This window comes from Poecilia mexicana, unplaced genomic scaffold (genome assembly GCF_051168715.1).
Source record: "Poecilia mexicana isolate PSO_F unplaced genomic scaffold, ASM5116871v1 scaffold_4, whole genome shotgun sequence".
NCBI classification, from domain to species: domain Eukaryota; kingdom Metazoa; phylum Chordata; class Actinopteri; order Cyprinodontiformes; family Poeciliidae; genus Poecilia; species Poecilia mexicana.
This window is the reverse complement of record NW_028263373.1, coordinates 22,274,594-22,291,686: the sequence shown is the minus strand read 5'-3', so window position 1 is coordinate 22,291,686 and position 17,093 is coordinate 22,274,594. Positions and strand designations below refer to the sequence as shown.

The 17,093-nt window shown below is 37.5% G+C and overlaps 2 protein-coding genes across 3 annotated transcripts in view; both read left to right on the top strand.

Annotated features, from left to right (window-relative positions):
• The window catches only part of rabgap1l (RAB GTPase activating protein 1-like), a 117,153-nt gene that overhangs the window by 43,092 nt on the left and 56,968 nt on the right, over positions 1-17,093 (top strand). The gene's annotated exons all lie outside the window — the stretch shown is intronic.
• gpr52 (G protein-coupled receptor 52) lies at positions 1,319-15,347 on the top strand. The gene has a single exon (XM_015012421.2). The coding sequence runs from the start codon at positions 9,074-9,076 to the stop codon at positions 10,190-10,192; it is 1,119 nt and encodes a 372-aa protein (XP_014867907.2). The 5' UTR covers positions 1,319-9,073; the 3' UTR covers positions 10,193-15,347.

Here is a 17,093-nt window from a genome sequence, read left to right as displayed (position 1 = left end):
CACTTAAGCATTCAGAAAACTCCTGATGACATTTCTACAGCAAAAAGTGAGAAGCTGGCTAACCAGAGTGCAACACCTAGGAGTATTATAGGAAAATTAAGTGGAAGGAAAATGTTTGGGTGGAACAAGAACAACTGCAACCTTGTGATTTGTGTCATTGGACATCTTACTTTGTTTTGGCAGAGTAAAAAATGGGAGTCATCAAAATGTTATTAGATATGATTACATTTCTTTGTTGTTGGTGAGATCTGTTTCAGTTTTTAAAATCTGTAGTTAAGCTTTTTAACTGATATGATTTTATGCCATCAAAATTAAGTTACAATTCTCGCAGCTTGTCTGTGATGTCCCAGTGACTGAAAAAAAAAAAACTTCATCAACTTTACTGTTAGGACATGACAGTGTGTCAAATTATTACTACTGTAAATGTCCCATTTAACAAAACTTACCTATTGTAGTTTAATATTTTCTTGTTCTCCACCTCTGGCATGTTTACTGTTCCAAACACTCTCATACACTCTCTGCTCTGAAAAGCATTCATCTCACTGGTGTTGTGAGGTCCGGGGTTTTTCCACAAACTACATGTCACCAAATGGAAAAGGATTAACACTTTTACAATGTAAATAAAGCCATCATGCTTAAAATGCTGCACAATCACAATACTAAAGTAGACCAAGTGATACAGATGAAAAGCACCATTTTAAAAGCAGCATTGATTTCATTGAAGTATCTGGCGGCATAAGATGCTTAATATTCTGTAAAATATTTATGTTTCAGCCAATCACCAACTTGGTGACGGTCTTCATTGTTGTCATTCACTCAAACGTAGCAACAGCCGTGTAGCCCAGCTGTAATAATACTACGCCCCCGCCTGATAACCCACACGCACACATGGAGTACAATGTACATAAGATGAGCTGCCATGGTAACTGCAAGGTTCTCCGGGCTTCTCTTGTCTTGAAGTTGTCACCATGACAATTCTGTCTCTGCTTTCGCCTTTGTGTCAACTTTCTCCTTCAGTTGATTAAGTACTTGATATTTGGATAATTGGAAACTGTGTAGGTGGCGAGCTGCTCACAAATCCCATGTATTCTGGAAACCACTGCAGACGTTTGAGTGTGGGGTTTGAAAGTGGATGTTTTCTGACAGCATTACGTCGGTTTGCTTCAGTGCAGATAAACCCACAAAATAAAACCATGTTGCTTGGAATCGCTTTGCTGTATACTAACAACTATTACAAACATGTTTAGTAATTCCTTCATATACATGTATATATATATATATATATATATATATATATATATATATATAGACACTTAATTTAAACAGAATCAATAGAACAGGAGATGCATTCTGACCATTGTGCTTGGATTGTTTAAGCTTAGATACCAAATAATTTTAACTGTTTTTTTTTCTGCTTTTTTTATTTTTAATTATCTGATAAGTTGCAGCAGTTATCCAGCTGACATACAAACAATTTGCAGTTGCAAAGAGAAATCAAATCCCGTCATTGTGTAGAAAAACTGCAGTCTCTCTCCCTTTCAGTTTCATCCTGCAGTTTTTATCAAATTCATTGACCTTTCCATTGAGTGGTCTCCTCTGCGCATTCAAAGAAATATGTCTGAATATCTTTCAGGATTTAATCTAATTTAGAATATGATCACACTTCAGCTAGAGATGTTTAGAAGAATCAGCCCCATGTTTATTGGATTTAATGATTTAAAAATAATTTACTAATAATTTACTAATATCTCCTCTGATTAATAACACAAAATAAAGACAAATAAGATAATACAAAAGCTAACAAAGAAAGATGAACAACCAATTAACTTGCACATCAAATATGAAAATGTCAACAAGAGGGCAATTTCAAAATAATACTAAACTGATTAACGATCTAGCATTTATTAATATACTACCAGCCTTTCAAAAGCCCAAATACAGGTGTTAACATCATAATTTTGATTACTTTAATCTTGCAAAAAGTAACACATGATCCATCAACTTTCAGCCCTGAACAAACATCTTGGAAAGCTTTTCAACTAAGCTACTCTAACCATACAAGGACGCAAACAAAAACCACGCTTATTGCAACTGGTTTGCAAAATCTTCAAGGATTCCCAGGTTTGGTTTGAGTCCCATTTCTGTCTCCAAACGCTGCGTGTTTGTCGGAGGAAATGTTAGCAGAGACTGATGAACCAGCTAGAAGCTGCCTGGGTCCTCATCCAACTATTTTCTTTCTACACAAGTTCTTTATACTCAGAGAGACGTCTTAATCACTGTAACCAGTTTGTTGTCAAATTAGTTTCTTCCTAAAATGTGTAATCAGTCTATTCAATAAATGAATCAAAAATATGATATTAATATTTTTAAATAACCAAAAAAAATACAGTTTCGAATAAAAAAAACCCCAACAAATTTCTATAAAACATTAAAACTGTTCTGACCACAGCATGGTTCTGCTTAAACATTTAAAAACATATTTTGTGTTCATGAAAATTCAAGACTTGCTTCACCAGAATACACAGCTAATCTTGCAACAATGTAATCTGTCATACTTCTAAATTGCAGTAAAATTTCATCCTGGCTCATCAGTCATATTTTCTTTCTTTAGGATCCTCTAAAATCAATGTGGTACGGTAACTCCCCATGCAGATATTCACCAACATGCTGTTTGTACATCTATCTGACCTTGTGGACTGCAGAAAAAGTTGATGCTCATTTATGGCTGTTAGAAACATGCAGCGTAAGCAGCGTCTGAAGGTCCTCAGTGGTGGCGTTTTGACACTGACTCTTTAGACGAATCTATAGTTGGACTCTGCTCATGTTTATATATAAGCATTGTTACCCTGACATGGGTGTGTCCTCAACAAATCTCAGGCGCCTTCTCGGTTATGAATGGGAGAAAAATCCATTTTTAAATGTCCAAAGTTTTGTCAATCACATCTTCTTATATAAGTACACACAACCTCCTCTATAGCTAATCCCCATGCTGGTATCTGAAGGGACCAGCTGCAATGCAGCTCCACAGCTCAGCAATACTGTTTCCATTATAGCCTCTTTGCAAAATAAGTCTATAAACAGCACAACTGCTCTTCTAATTTCCGAATAAGTCTTTACATGGCATCCCTCATGCTCCCATTCACATACACTATCTGAAATTAATTAAAATGGCTTTTAAAGGCCAAGTGGCTAACTAATAAAAGTAATGAATTAAAATAAAACAGAAATACTTTAAAAGCATTTATAAAAAAATACATGTGATAACCTTGAAAGCAACAAAAATGTATCAACTTAATGATTTTTTTTATTCAGTGTCATTCCAGATTTACACTGCTGTTAAAAAACTCTTAGTTGTCTTACAGATTTTTGCTACTTTTGATTGTTTTTTGTTACACTTGTGCTTAAAAATTACAAAAATAACCAGATCAAAAAAGGTTTAAATAACGACTTCATTTATTATAGGGAAACGTTTAAAATGGTGGTTGCCAACAGTGGTGGCAGTGATCGCTATGAAGCACAATATTGGACAACTTTTTGCAGAATTACTTAAATTCAAGTACAGCAAAAGGAAAAATAACTATAGAGGAGAGGCAAATACTTTTCATAGGTTTATATAAGGAAGTTAGTAAAACAGCCTTACATGATCTTTGTTATGACTGTAAATGTGCTGCAGTACAGTGATGAATGTGGGTAAATTAGCATAGCCTCTGAGCTCCTCTGACACGGTTATGACAGGTCCGATTAGGAAGATCCTGCCTCCAGCATCTTCTCTGGTCACAACATCTCTGTGTCTCAGTCTTATGCAGACTGTACTCTGACAGCTCTGGGAATATCGAGCTTTTTCATCCATAATGCAGACCCACAAGAGCTTCTCTTTTGTAGACGTTAATAAAGGCATTTCACTAATTGTTTACTCAAACCTCTGTCCTTAGTTTTTCTCATGATACAGCATTTTGTTATGTAATCATTCGTATAAACTTAATCAGATTGTTGCTGAAACACTTGGTGTACCTTAATATAATAAGGAATATAATGGATTTGAATATGCAGGAGCCTGAGGTTTATTGTTTCTAGAGGGAAGGATTGTTGGACTCCTTGGACTGCCACTCCTCTAAAAACCAACAACACAAAGCCACCTGAGATGATGCAACGCTTCAGTGAGCTTTTGATTGGTTGGAAGTTTCTGGAACCTGAAGGCCACAAAATCGGCTACAGAAAACAAGAAAATGTCACAATCACACAATCAAACAACTGCTGGAGAAACAGATGAAGTGGAAGATGTAACATTTCAGTCCTCAAATTATAAATTTGTGTTATTTTTATCATAGCTTTATGTTACAAAAGCATCCTTGAAATTGTTTAGATAGAATTTTAGCAACAATAGAAAAATATCCTAATTAGAATCTGATTTAGAGGATGGACATGAAAATTGTGAGTGTAATTTATAAATTGATGCATCAAAAACTCTCTAAAAGGAGAGCTAAGAATAGTATAGTGTGTAAACTCATTCATTCAGTCATTATGCATTAATTCTTTAATACATCAATGTTTCCCTTACCAATATGTTAATGTTTTCCTGTCCACTTAGAATTGGAAATGATTGCCAGCCTTACTTGGATGCAGATTTGAGAGGTCATTAAAAAATATATGGCCTAAAATGGTCCCTTGCGGAACCCCGTTTCAATTTTACGATGACAAAATGTAACATTTTACGATAGACTATTAAAGTTCCCTCAGGCATGATTCATAACATGAAACTAACTTCTCATTGTTAGGAGATTATAAACAAGAGGACAAACATTTGCTGTAGTTTTTTGACGTGCTTTGAAGCCAAACACCCTTTAATTTAGATGTAAACTTCTCAGTTATACAGAGCCGTTCAGTTGAGACTGAAACCAGCAGGTGCCCTGGGATGGATGGGGGTGGGATGCTGAGAAGCAGCGAAAGGTGAATCAGCTTCCACCTTTGTTTCCGAGTGGCCCTGCTGGCTTTGTTTTGGAGCAGAATGAATTATTAACGGTAGCCTTCTGGTCATGTTTTTCATCAGTGTCCACCACCAAAGGTAAAGATCACTGCGCTGAGAGATCCCCTTTGACTGGCTCAGTTCATAAAGAGTAGAACTGTTTGCATAAAAGTTTGGTGGTTTTTCACGCATCACCTTTTTGTTTTTAGTTTTTCTCTCTTCATCGCCGCTTTCCTTTGTTTTCTTACAAAGCAGGTTGTCAAATTTCCACAGAATTAACAGTTAAACTCCTTACTGTCTTCCAGTGAAGGTACCTAACTGCTGTGCTGTTTTCTAATACATACTATTTGAATTAATGCATTAGGCTACTTGTTTAATAAAGAAAAGAAATGCTTTAAATAGCTGTCAAAAGAATATATTTGCATTTTTCCAATGATTGTATTCATGCTAAATTGTCACTGACTTCTTATATCTGCACAGGAAAGGTAAACTCTGGACTAAATCAGGGAACATGTTGTAGAGTTTTCAGAAAATTAACTGAGTTTGATCCGTTTGTATTTATTTTTTTTCTCCGCTTGTAGCCTGGGTAATTGAGTGGGCAGCACAAGCACATCATTTTGGAGCACCACTCAAGTTAATGTAATACTTTCATATTTGTGTAAGCTTCATTGCCTGGCCAGTATAAAAATGGGCTGGTAAACTACTGGAGTAGACACGCTTGTTTTTTTATTGTTTATTATTTTTAAACTTTCTGTAGGATGAAGTAAAGGATGAATGTTTAGTTTTGCTGTCACTTGTTTTTTCTTCAGTTCTTGTAGAGGCCAAATAGACTAGTCTCCTAGGAATAGTTACCTTATAAGCAAGTTTTTTTTTTCTTTTATCTAAATATTTTATAAATCAAATGTAATCATGAAATAATTATGAAGCGATATCTTTTGATTTATGTTCTCTGCCATTAAAGGACCATTATACGCCACTGAACTCTGATTTTATGTTCTCTCTACTTCATTAAATGAATTAAATGACCTAAAACCTGAAGAGTTAGACATTAATGTCTCACATTTTATGAAATTTGGTCCTATTTTGTCCTTAATTTTAAATTAAATCTAGTATACACTGTAAAGAGTTAATGGACAATATGCATAAAAGCTTTGCAGTTTTAAGTTTTGTGCTAAATGGTCATTGTTAAAGAAGGTGTAGATGCTTACAGTGCTGTAAACATGAATGTAAAAAATTTAGTGGAAGGAAAATATTTAGACGATTTACAGCAAAGCCTTTTAAGAGTTTGGTGAGATTTACAAAACATGGTTTACGGACTGAGCCTCTGCAATCAGACGGGTCCTGAAAACTAGGCTAGAAGTGACTGTTTCCTTATGTTAAACATTTGTACATTGTAGCTAATATTAGCTTCTGTATTCTGTTTTTGAATAGTGTATATCACTAAAGGGTAAACTATCCTAGCGATAGCCTTTATGCTAATGTTAGCTTTGTAGCTAAAATTAGCATTTTAGCTAATTTCGATAACAAGCTCAGCTTAACACACTGAATGAAGTGTGTTAATGTTAGTCAATTACTAGTGATGGCTCCCATGTTATTGAGAGCATTTTTCCAACATTACATTTGTAGCTAATTTTGACCTAATACCCAAGTAAACAGACTAAATGGAGTGAGTTGATGTAAGTTTATAGTGCTCAACCTGGACCTACGTTTTGATAGACACTACATTATTGTGTTAAAAAATATATACATGTTTCAACTGTTCTGATTTACTAAGATGCACTTACATATTGTAAAAATTAAAATGTAAATATTCCCAGGTAAGATTTGCTCTCTGGTCTGTAATGCCTTTTTTTCCTCCATCTGGCATGCTGCTTAGCCAATTTGCTGTCACTTGATACTTTTTATCATCTGTCGGCCAGAGGATGCTCCCAACTGGCCAAACTGCCTGGCAACTGTAACCAAGGGGCAGACATAACTGTGCTAAGGTTTGAGTTAAATGTAGTGTGAATGAAGTAACCTAAAGGACCTACAGTCATGCTGGGATGTTGGTTAGATGACTCGTGGATTAAATTGTGAGGATAGTTCAGGTTGGTCTTTGGATGGGACTATTTCAGTATTTTTCACTACTTTATATTTTATGTTCTGTATATTAGAAAAAGTAAATGAAGAGTGGAACCTGTTGGGCTGAAATGGAAAAGGACGGAAAAAGAGGTGGAGTTAAAGGGAGGAGAAACGGGAGTGGGGGTAAGTTAATAGAAAATCGACTGCAAGAGAGATAAGTGATATGTAAATAGGAAATGTCTCTAAATTTACCCCTAGGGAAAAAAGCCAGTCTGAGAGATGGGATAATGTTTCAGGGAGCCTCAGGTGCAGCAGGGAGGGTAGGAAGGAGGGAGATCAGGGAGGAAGAGGGAGGGTTTTGTTTGGGTGTGTGTGTGTGGAAAGAGAGAGAGCGAAACTTGAGTGTGCGAGCTAGAGAGATTGTGTAGGGAGGGAGGGAAGTGTAAGCCAGTCGCAGCATCTCTCCTCACTGCACCAGGGCTGAGGGACTCCTCGTCCCCTCTCTTCCCTCGCTGCAGTTTTAACTCATCTCCATCAATGCAGTCATCCTTTTTTTATTTTGCTTGTTGCTTTGGATAACTGCGTTGCTTTTTCATTTTCCCTATTCCAGGATGCAAGGATTTATTTGTTGAAAAAAACAATCCCAAAGCATGGATTGCCTTGTTTGACTGAGGCAAAAGGGGCTTTTTCCAAAACCCAACGCTAAACACCGGGACTCCAACTGGGACTTTCTTTTTGTTGCTTTGCTGCTAGAGTGGATTCCCCCCCTTTTGTTGAACTTCCAGGTTCTTGATCAGAGTGAAAGACGTGGACTTGACGACAAAGGCATAGGATCCTACAGTTTTCGAGGAGTAGTTAGAAAAACTACGGTTGCATCAAGCACTTGTGGAGAAGGCATCATGTCGGTAACAAGTTTATGGGATAATTGAAAGGTGCACTGATTGATTCTGAGACCCGTCTCTGCAAGTGTGGCCACAGGGATTTCTGAGGAGTGGAAGTGAGTGGAGCTCTGAGTTTGTCAGCTGGCCTCTCCTTACTCCTAGAGTGTCTTTTCACCCAACCCCATGGGATTCTGACATTTAACCCGTCTATCAGATCCTGCATGTTTTCGCATTTTGTTTTGTTTGTGCAACTTGCAGTCCAGTAACTCTGAGAGGCAAGCTCGTACTTTTGGATTTAAGCCTTTTCTGCGTGACGGAGACATTTTGACACGCTTTGTTTGACCAAATTCTAGTAATGCCTTATAAACAAATTCTCCCCCCACTGCCGTATGCGCTGAAAGAGCTGTGACATTTTCTGCTGTGGATTTCCCGCTGTTATTGTAGCCTGTGTCTGTGTTTTGATTCAGACAATAGCTGGACATACATGGGCTCCAGACGCTGACAGAGAACCACCAAAATAAGGGAAGCCTCCTCTATCACTCACCACAAATTGAAACTTTGAATTAAACTGAAGAGCCAATCCTCATGAGGCTCTTTAAAATAATCTAAGCTATATTTTTTTGTTTGGGAGAGTATCTGCTGGAGGAAGCATGCTCTCAGTTTTGTCCCGTAACCTTGTGTGGTTTCCTTCTTCACATCTTCTGTGCTCTCTGCCCCTGTGGTGACGACTTAAAATCTCCAGCCTCCTGGTGGCAACTCTCATTAAAATCATGCAACGAGGCCACAGATCGGGGCTCCAAACCAGCAGGGAAACTCGCCTCTGGGATCAATGCTGGTAGCGGGACTAATGCCACTTCACTTTTGGTTGAATCATTTTTCCTATTCCACTGACTGCCATGACCAGCCATGCTCAGTTTGAAAGAAGGGAGAAACAAGTTGTCATGTTGTTTCAGAGACCGTACTGATTTTCCTCCAGTCACCGTTCATTTGATTGAGACGCAGTGATGTGAGGGTATGCTGAGCAAAAGCACAGGTGTGCTTGAGAGAATAATACGCTTTTTGAACTGAGGGGTGGTGAAGAACCAGAGGGACACAGGCAGATCTCCGGTTTCAAGTCAGTCTGCTTATGGGTGGCATACGACAAATCTGACTCACCTACACCGAGAAAATGAACCACTCTGAACTGACGACAGATCCTACGCTCACCGCCAACAGCAGCGATGGAGACATCTTTTCTGGCAGGGTCTCCAACCACTCCTGTCCGTTGGGATGGGGGTTGAAGGAAGGCGTGGAGGCGTGCATATTGGAGACTGTTGTCATCGTGCTTTTGACGGTCCTCATTATCGTCGGGAACCTGACGGTGATCTTCGTGTTTCACTGTGCCCCTCTGCTGCATCACTACACCACAAGCTACTTCATCCAGACGATGGCCTACGCTGATCTGCTGGTTGGTCTCAGTTGCCTTGTGCCCACCTTGTCTCTGCTACACTACCCAGCAGGTGTCCAGGAACCAATCACGTGCCAGGTTTTCAGCTACGTCATCTCTGTTCTGAAGAGCGTCTCAATGGCCTGTTTGGCCTGCATCAGTGTGGATCGTTACCTAGCCATCACTAAACCACTATCATACAACCAACTGGTGACGCCATGTCGACTACGAGGCTGCATCGCCATCATTTGGGTTTACTCCAGCCTGGTGTTCTTGCCCTCCTTCTTTGGTTGGGGTAAGCCAGGATACCATGGGGATATATTTGAATGGTGCGCTCACTCTTGGCCCACCTCGGCCATATTCACTGGCTTCGTGGTGTGCTTTCTTTATGCACCCGCCGCACTTGTCGTCTGTTTTACCTATTACCACATCTTTCGCATTTGCCAACAACACAACAGGGAGATCAGTGAACGGAGAGCCCGGTTCCCCAGCCAGGAGATGGAGCCCGGGGAGGGTAACGGCGGTGGGCATCACGGAGGGCACGGACCGGATCGACGCTACGCCATGGTGCTGTTCCGCATCACAAGCGTTTTCTATATGCTTTGGCTTCCTTACATAATCTACTTTCTTCTAGAGAGTTCCCATGTGTTAGATATCCCCGCCCTGTCCTTCATCACCACCTGGCTGGCCATTAGCAACAGCTTCTGCAACTGTGTCATCTACAGTCTGTCGAACAGCGTGTTTCGCTTGGGCATGCGCAGACTGTCACAGACTATGTGCTCTTTCAGCCACTGTGGTGCAGACGAAAGGGATTTTGGGGAGCCCAAACCGAGGAAAAGAGCAAACTCATGCTCCATCTGAGTGACTGCTTTATTAACGGGGTTAAAATTCTCCTAAAAAGTTCCTTTTCAGTGGAAAATCTGGAAAGGCCTTTCTATTTTGTCAAACAATAATCTTGACTCGCTCAAAATAAAATGGTGACTGGGGTTTTCAAGGAGACAGATACAGTGTCTAGACAGAGAATATTAATGAGAGGTGGGCTTTCTGTGATGGATTTTATTATCCCGCACCACAGAGGCTTAGTCAGGCCTTTACATTATGCCAGGCCAAGAGCAAAAGCAAAACGACAAACATCCTCAAAAATGAACAATTAAACAGCTAATTTTACCTTAATGCTTGTCAAACTTTTATTTATACTTGTGATTTTTAATCCATCATAATGTCTATTTAAATACACTTTAAGGTCCCTTATTAACATCAGACATATTTAAAGACATGAACAGTGACCATGACAACAGCAGCTGATGAATACTAAAGCACATAATCATGACTGTTTTTTATTTATTTATTGAGGAAAATATCATTTTTCTAGTTATTCATTTTGTTTTCCTTCGACAACTGATCTGTTGAAATCGGCGCCTTAACAAAGTTATCAATGCATTTTATTTATTTATTTTATTTATTTCTAAACTAATTATTAGCTATAAATGGAAGAAAGCATTTTTTTTCCAAACGTAAGGATAGTCGCCCAGATGTGTCTTGTGTTTTCTGTGTGTTTTAGAGTGATGTGTTGAAGATGGTAGTGGATTTTATTTCGGAGCAGCAAAGTGTGGGGGTTTAGATTAATGTAATCTGATGTAGTTTGAAACTGCTGTAAGGATAAATCTGTTCTGAAATTACATGCCCAGTTGTGTAAATGCTTAAGCCTGCAAGAACACGGTTATGGGTTGTAGATCTGTGCATTGAACAGTATTCTATTATTCTTTTTTGTTTATTCTTTCTTGTCTTATTTTTCTTATTTTTTACAATTTCTTCTTAATAGTGCTCTTAATCATTTTTCTGCGCTTTTTATCAATACGTTGTGATAAATAGGAAAGATGACACAAAGCCCTCACACAAAGGTTGGTGGAAATGAAAATTAGATCAAACTCACATCTATATAATAAAATTAAAGTGTTTTACCGGACAGTTTTTAATCTGATACTGATAGTTTAAAAAATAAAGAAAAGAAAAACAAATTAAAACTGTAGTTCTTTGCTTTAATTTTAATTACTTTTCCTGTTTTGTCACAGCCTAGCCAAAATATTTCAACCTCTTAAACCTTTTTCCATATTTTTGATGCTACATCTATAAGCTTGAGTGTAATTTATGGGATGAACAAACACAAAGTGGTGGATAATGGAGGAAAATAAACATGAAACATGGTTTCAATTGTTGCATTCATTTTTATTCAGACATCCTGAGTCAATATTTAATAGAGCAACAATTTGCAGTAATTAGAGCTGCAAAATTTTTAGAGTACGTCTCTACCAACGGAGACTCAAGTGTTGCTCAAACTCAGTGAGGTTGGATGGAGAGTATATCTGGGCTTAGATATTCAACTCTGGCCAATGATTCTTCTCTGATTTCAGGTCTGTTCTTGCTGGTCCATTACATACAAATAGGTTTTGAAAGCACCTTATTGTAATTCTGGATGCTACTTAAGTTAACTGACCTTCTCTTAAATCTTTTCCTGCCTGAACGTGATTATATTTGTTTCTTCGTCTCCATTCATCGATTCATAAATTGCGAAAAGCTGTTCCTGATGAAGGAAGGCATCCCCACAGCATAATGCTACTCCTACTATGTGTCATTGTTGATATGATGTGCAGTCCAGTTCATCCTTAGCCTCTTCTGACCGTTCTTCCTCATGTTTGCTGTTTGCTCCAAATGACTGATTGCAAACTTTAAGCAGAATATCTTATAGATTCCTTTAATTATTTTTTTCTATTTTCCATCATGACCAGATTGTCCACAGATGTCCAACCTGAGCCTGTGGCTTTAAACCTCTGAATTTATTTGTATTTATACAGTTTATTTATATTTATACAAATAAATTCAGAAGTTTAAATAAATTAAGTTATGCAGTTTGATCCAGTTTGATCAAATTTGTAAGTATTCTGCTTATAAAATTAAAGAAATTGTATGCATCCTCTTTCAGTGACTCTACAACCATGCATTACTTTGTGTTGGTGTATCACATAATATCCCTAATAAAATACATGGATGGATTTAGTTGGAGGGTATGGAATATTTTGTAAGGGATAGGATGCAAGCTTCAAATAAAATGAAACGTAACATTTAGTTTTTATTCTCATCTGTTGCTTAAGAGCAAAAATATTCCAGTTTCAGCCCTGATCAGCTGCTTCCTGGTAAATTTTAATTAATGTTTCCAATAGGAGCTTCTCTCAGTTGAAGTACCATACTCTCACAGTAATGTTTAAGCCTTAATATGTTAGGTACTTTTTGGGATTCTTTTTGTGTTTAATAAGAAAAGCAACAGAGCACATGTGTCCCTTTAGGACTGTGTTTCGCCCATTTGCTATTCTCTGTGTTTTCCTCGCTTTAAAGCTGCTGATTGCATTGTCGTATGTTAAAAAGCAGATTACATTCAGACTTCTTAGGAGTCAGTGTGGCTTTGTTTTTAAGCCAGGATTTGGTAAATCGTAATGTGACTGGAAACGTTTGTTTCTTGTAGCTTAATGATCTACCACCTTCATCTCTGTTTAAAATAATGAAAGGTGAATTCTGTGAAGCTACAAAATGTTTTTCATGCAGCTTTAATGCACTACACATTGTTCTGCTTACGTGCCTAAAAAAAAAAGGTTGTTTTGTAGGAAATGGATGTTTAGAAATGATAAACATGAAATGCTGCATTTTTAAAACCACCCTGAACATGTTCAAGGATCATTGGACTTTCTTTGCCATGACTTTGTGAAAACTACAGTGACAACCACTGGGACTATGAGTTGCTTTTAATCTTTGATTTCTCTCTGTCCCATGTGTGGTAGATTTCCCCTTTGTAGCTATACTGTCTGGTCTATATAAAGAATAACAAAGGGAAGCACCAACAAATACCAGCCTCACAATACTCTGTCATTTGACTTTAATGGGATGCATTTTTGGTGCTTTTTTTTTTTTTTAGTTCTGTTGGATTTTAGGTGAAAATTAGGTCAGGTATGAAAATGTGCTGATCAGTCCTGTATAAACTTAACGATGTGGTAAAAAGTCATTAACAGAAAAAGAAAAGTTTCTTTTAAAGTAAACTTATAAAGTTCATTTGTTAACAAAATTGACTTTGTTTACTGAAATTGCAGATTATTCTTCATCTGGTATGATTTGTTACAGGGTATGTCAAATATTTCAAAAAGATATAAAAAAAAACAACAATAAGTTAATGTTTCTGTACGGCACTGAACAAACCACAGTGGTAGCAAGTCAAAAACTGTAACATGTTGTAAGCAAGTCCTCTTGATTTCATGTGCATTGATAGGAACATTTGCACACGACTATAAATTAGAGGGTGATAGATATTTATTAATAAAGTGGTTTATAAATATTTACACAGTATACTGTATATGGGAATACTATATGTAAAGTGTGTGTAACTTGTTTTTACTCTGCTGTGATCCTCACTTTTCAAAAAGAGATAAAGCAAGGTATGTGTGCATATATTTGTGTTAAAACAACCTCTATAGGCTGCTGCTGTTTTGAGTAGAAGGTGAGTTTGTTAAATTACACAATCTATATTTTTTTATTTTGAAACTGTGTCAAAAAGACTATGGTTTTGCTGTTACTGCCGAACCAAATAAAAGTTAAAAAAAAATATTGACGTACATGCTCCATGTTGTTGCCGTTATTTGTTCTTTTATTTTCAAAAGGAGCAGTTATTGACATCTTTCTCCAAACGAATGAGAACAAGAATAATGTTTTTATTGCTGTTGTGTTTTACATTCAATAATGAGACGATAGATAAACATTTCAGCTTTTATCTAAAGATACTTACATGTGGATCTGCTTTATGGAGATGTGTGACAAATATCTACTTTTTGGGTGATCTTTCAAGCCTGCTGTTTCCTGTTATAGTAATAAGTTAAACAACAAGTAGAGCTAGAAGTCAGCTCTCAGTTGGGTTTTTTCTTGATCAGCCTGCAGTGATGGTTTGAGTTGTAACCAATGTCAAAATCAGAGAGCTTTTCAATAGGTATAAAACAATCTGAGCCTCTGCACAAACACTGGCCATATGACTGCAGAACCTGCAGAACTGTTTGGACTGAGGAAGTCATTTTCCACACCTCAGCTCCATAGGGCATGCATTTTACCTACTGAGAGGAAACTGAGGGGATTAACCCCCCAAGAAACAAACAACAAATGCCAGAAGCCAAGACAGCCTGGAAATTATAGTGATCCCAGTGGCTCGTCCAGAAAGTAAAGAAATTTCAACTACATATTAATTATTGATTATTGAATTAAAGTAAATTGAGTCCATCAGTTGAAATTAACTTATTTTTTCATTTCAAGCTATTTTTTTTTTTTTTGCAGTCTTCAGCAAAAATAAATTCTCTTCACTAATATTTTATAAGGAGGAATTTGCAATAAATTGAACAAAAATAATTGTCAGTAGTTCTTCAAAGGAGTGAGTAGTTGTGGAGAATTGCAATCTGCATGTATCTCTGTACTTTTGCCTCAGAAGAAGTATTAAATGCATCATATAGCATATGGATTTCTGTCCTGGAAATCCACTTCTTAGTAACATGTTGTAAGAAAATGCAACTCAAGATTTAAAATTTCACCTTATTGCCGAATGAGTGATGAGTTTATGTTGCAACGTAGCGTCATCTTGTACGTGTATTTCTTCTTCCAAACCATCATATCTTCTGTTGATATTTACTTTGTATGAGTGTGCTTTGTTCCTGGTTGTAGATTTGCCTTTGAAATCCTTCAGATGAGCTTCTAAACCTCCAGAATGTAACTATCTTAGGATGTAGTGAAGAAAGCTTTAAGGGGAGATGGTAAATAGTTCAAAGAACTGAAACATCTTGGAAACGATTTCTTTGAAGTTGGAGACTAGAGCAAAAATGGCACTGGTTGGATAGAGCTTTGAGAGAGTTGTAGAAAAATCAAGAGCTTTATTGTAGAAACAGTTAAAGAAAAAGAAAGCAAGAGACCTCGGTAATAATGCTACAAAATGAAGAAATCAACTGTAAAAAAATATATTTTGTCATTTCCCATTCTTAGAATGTTACGGCAATTCAAGTAGATGGATTTTAACATAAAAGGACTTTTGTGTCTTTCACAGAACTTTGACCAATAAAACACCTTTGGCAGATCTAGATTTTCAGTTCAGAATTTTTATTTTATTTTATTTTTGCTGAAAGTTCTTCTTTTGTGTGGTTTTTCATTCTCCTGAATGATGTGACCGCAGTGACACTTCTGTGTGAACAACTTACGTCCCCAAAGCGACCCGCATGCACAGAGGAAGAACGTTGATGCAACCATTTACAGAAGTAACAATGGATGCATGCAATGAAACTAATAAAAAGGAAGCACAACTAATTGCAATGGCCTTTTGTGGAGCATTGACTGCAGTTTCTGTAGAGAAGCCTGTCTGGATATGCAGTCAGAGCCAAGAGTGGTGGGATTATGATGTGATGCACTTCAGTGGCAAATATATTTTACATAAGTTCATAATCATAATTTATAGCCATTGTTTAACTCCAGATTTACCACTTCTTCCTTTTTCTGGTGCAAAATTATTATGCATGTGTCACATTGACGACATGAAAGTCAGATAAAATGTGACATGACTGTTCAGACTGCAGACACGAAGCCTTCTTGTCCAACATCAATGTCTGATCTCTGTGCTTCTTGAGAAATAGTAAAACAAATAACCTCTCTTTTCCAGAAGAGCCAAAGCTCCTGTGGCAGCCATCATTTCTCCACCCGGCCTAGAGTCATCTTTAACTCTCTGGGTTAGGCATTGGTCTTGTTAATTGTTTTCCAGCATTTTGTGTTCCTGATAGAAAGTAGAAATTGTGACAAAATGACAGGATGTGAATCATATTAAGTCCAGTGAGAAAATGGTTAAGCCCAAGATTATTCATGCCCCTGGCAGAGTTAGCTTTAAAGAAATCTTTTAATTTTATCAGCGTGCTTCTTCTACCTGGAAGTAATATTAATGCTTGGGAGTCCTGCCTTGATTCTGACAGAGAATCTGTTTCTCCATCCACCCACATTATTACAGATGCGACTTGACTATTAGGATTCAGCATGGATGCTCGTTATTATTGTTAATGTTACTATAGTTTGTTTTTTTAATATAAGGAGCAATTTCATTTCCAACTCTTCATAATCCGTTCCCTTCAGACTTAAAGTGAGATATTAGGCACAAGTCAAATGTTCAGTACAACTTTAACCCACAGAGATATTAAGACATTTTGAGAACCAGATTAAAGTTACTTTTTACCGCTCTACAAAACTATATAAAACACATTCTTGCTAATAAAAAATGCTTGAGCCATTTCTCTGTGTTGAGAGATAAATCATTTTTGGCACAAAATCTTCATTTTTATTTTTGTTTGGGTTCTTTTTTTTTCCAGCTTTGCAGTCACAGTTACCATTCAGCCAACCCAGAATGAGCAGCTCCCAGTCCAAGCCAGCTCAGTATTCACAGCCAAGACTATATTAGGAATTCCCTTTCATTTCCACAAATGGCCTGCAATCAACTACGTTTTTCTTTCCCGTTCCATCCTGCCACTTCCCTCCTTCCGTCCCGGTTGAGAAAGGACCACCTGACCCTCTGCCGAGGTGGGGGATCATAATTGGAGAGGAAGCCAGATCCTGAGTGCTGATGGCGGAGCCTCGCGGCAGTCACCAAAAGCCTTTGATGGTGTAACGAGGACACACTCATACACCCACTCTTCGACTCCCTCATGCATCTTGC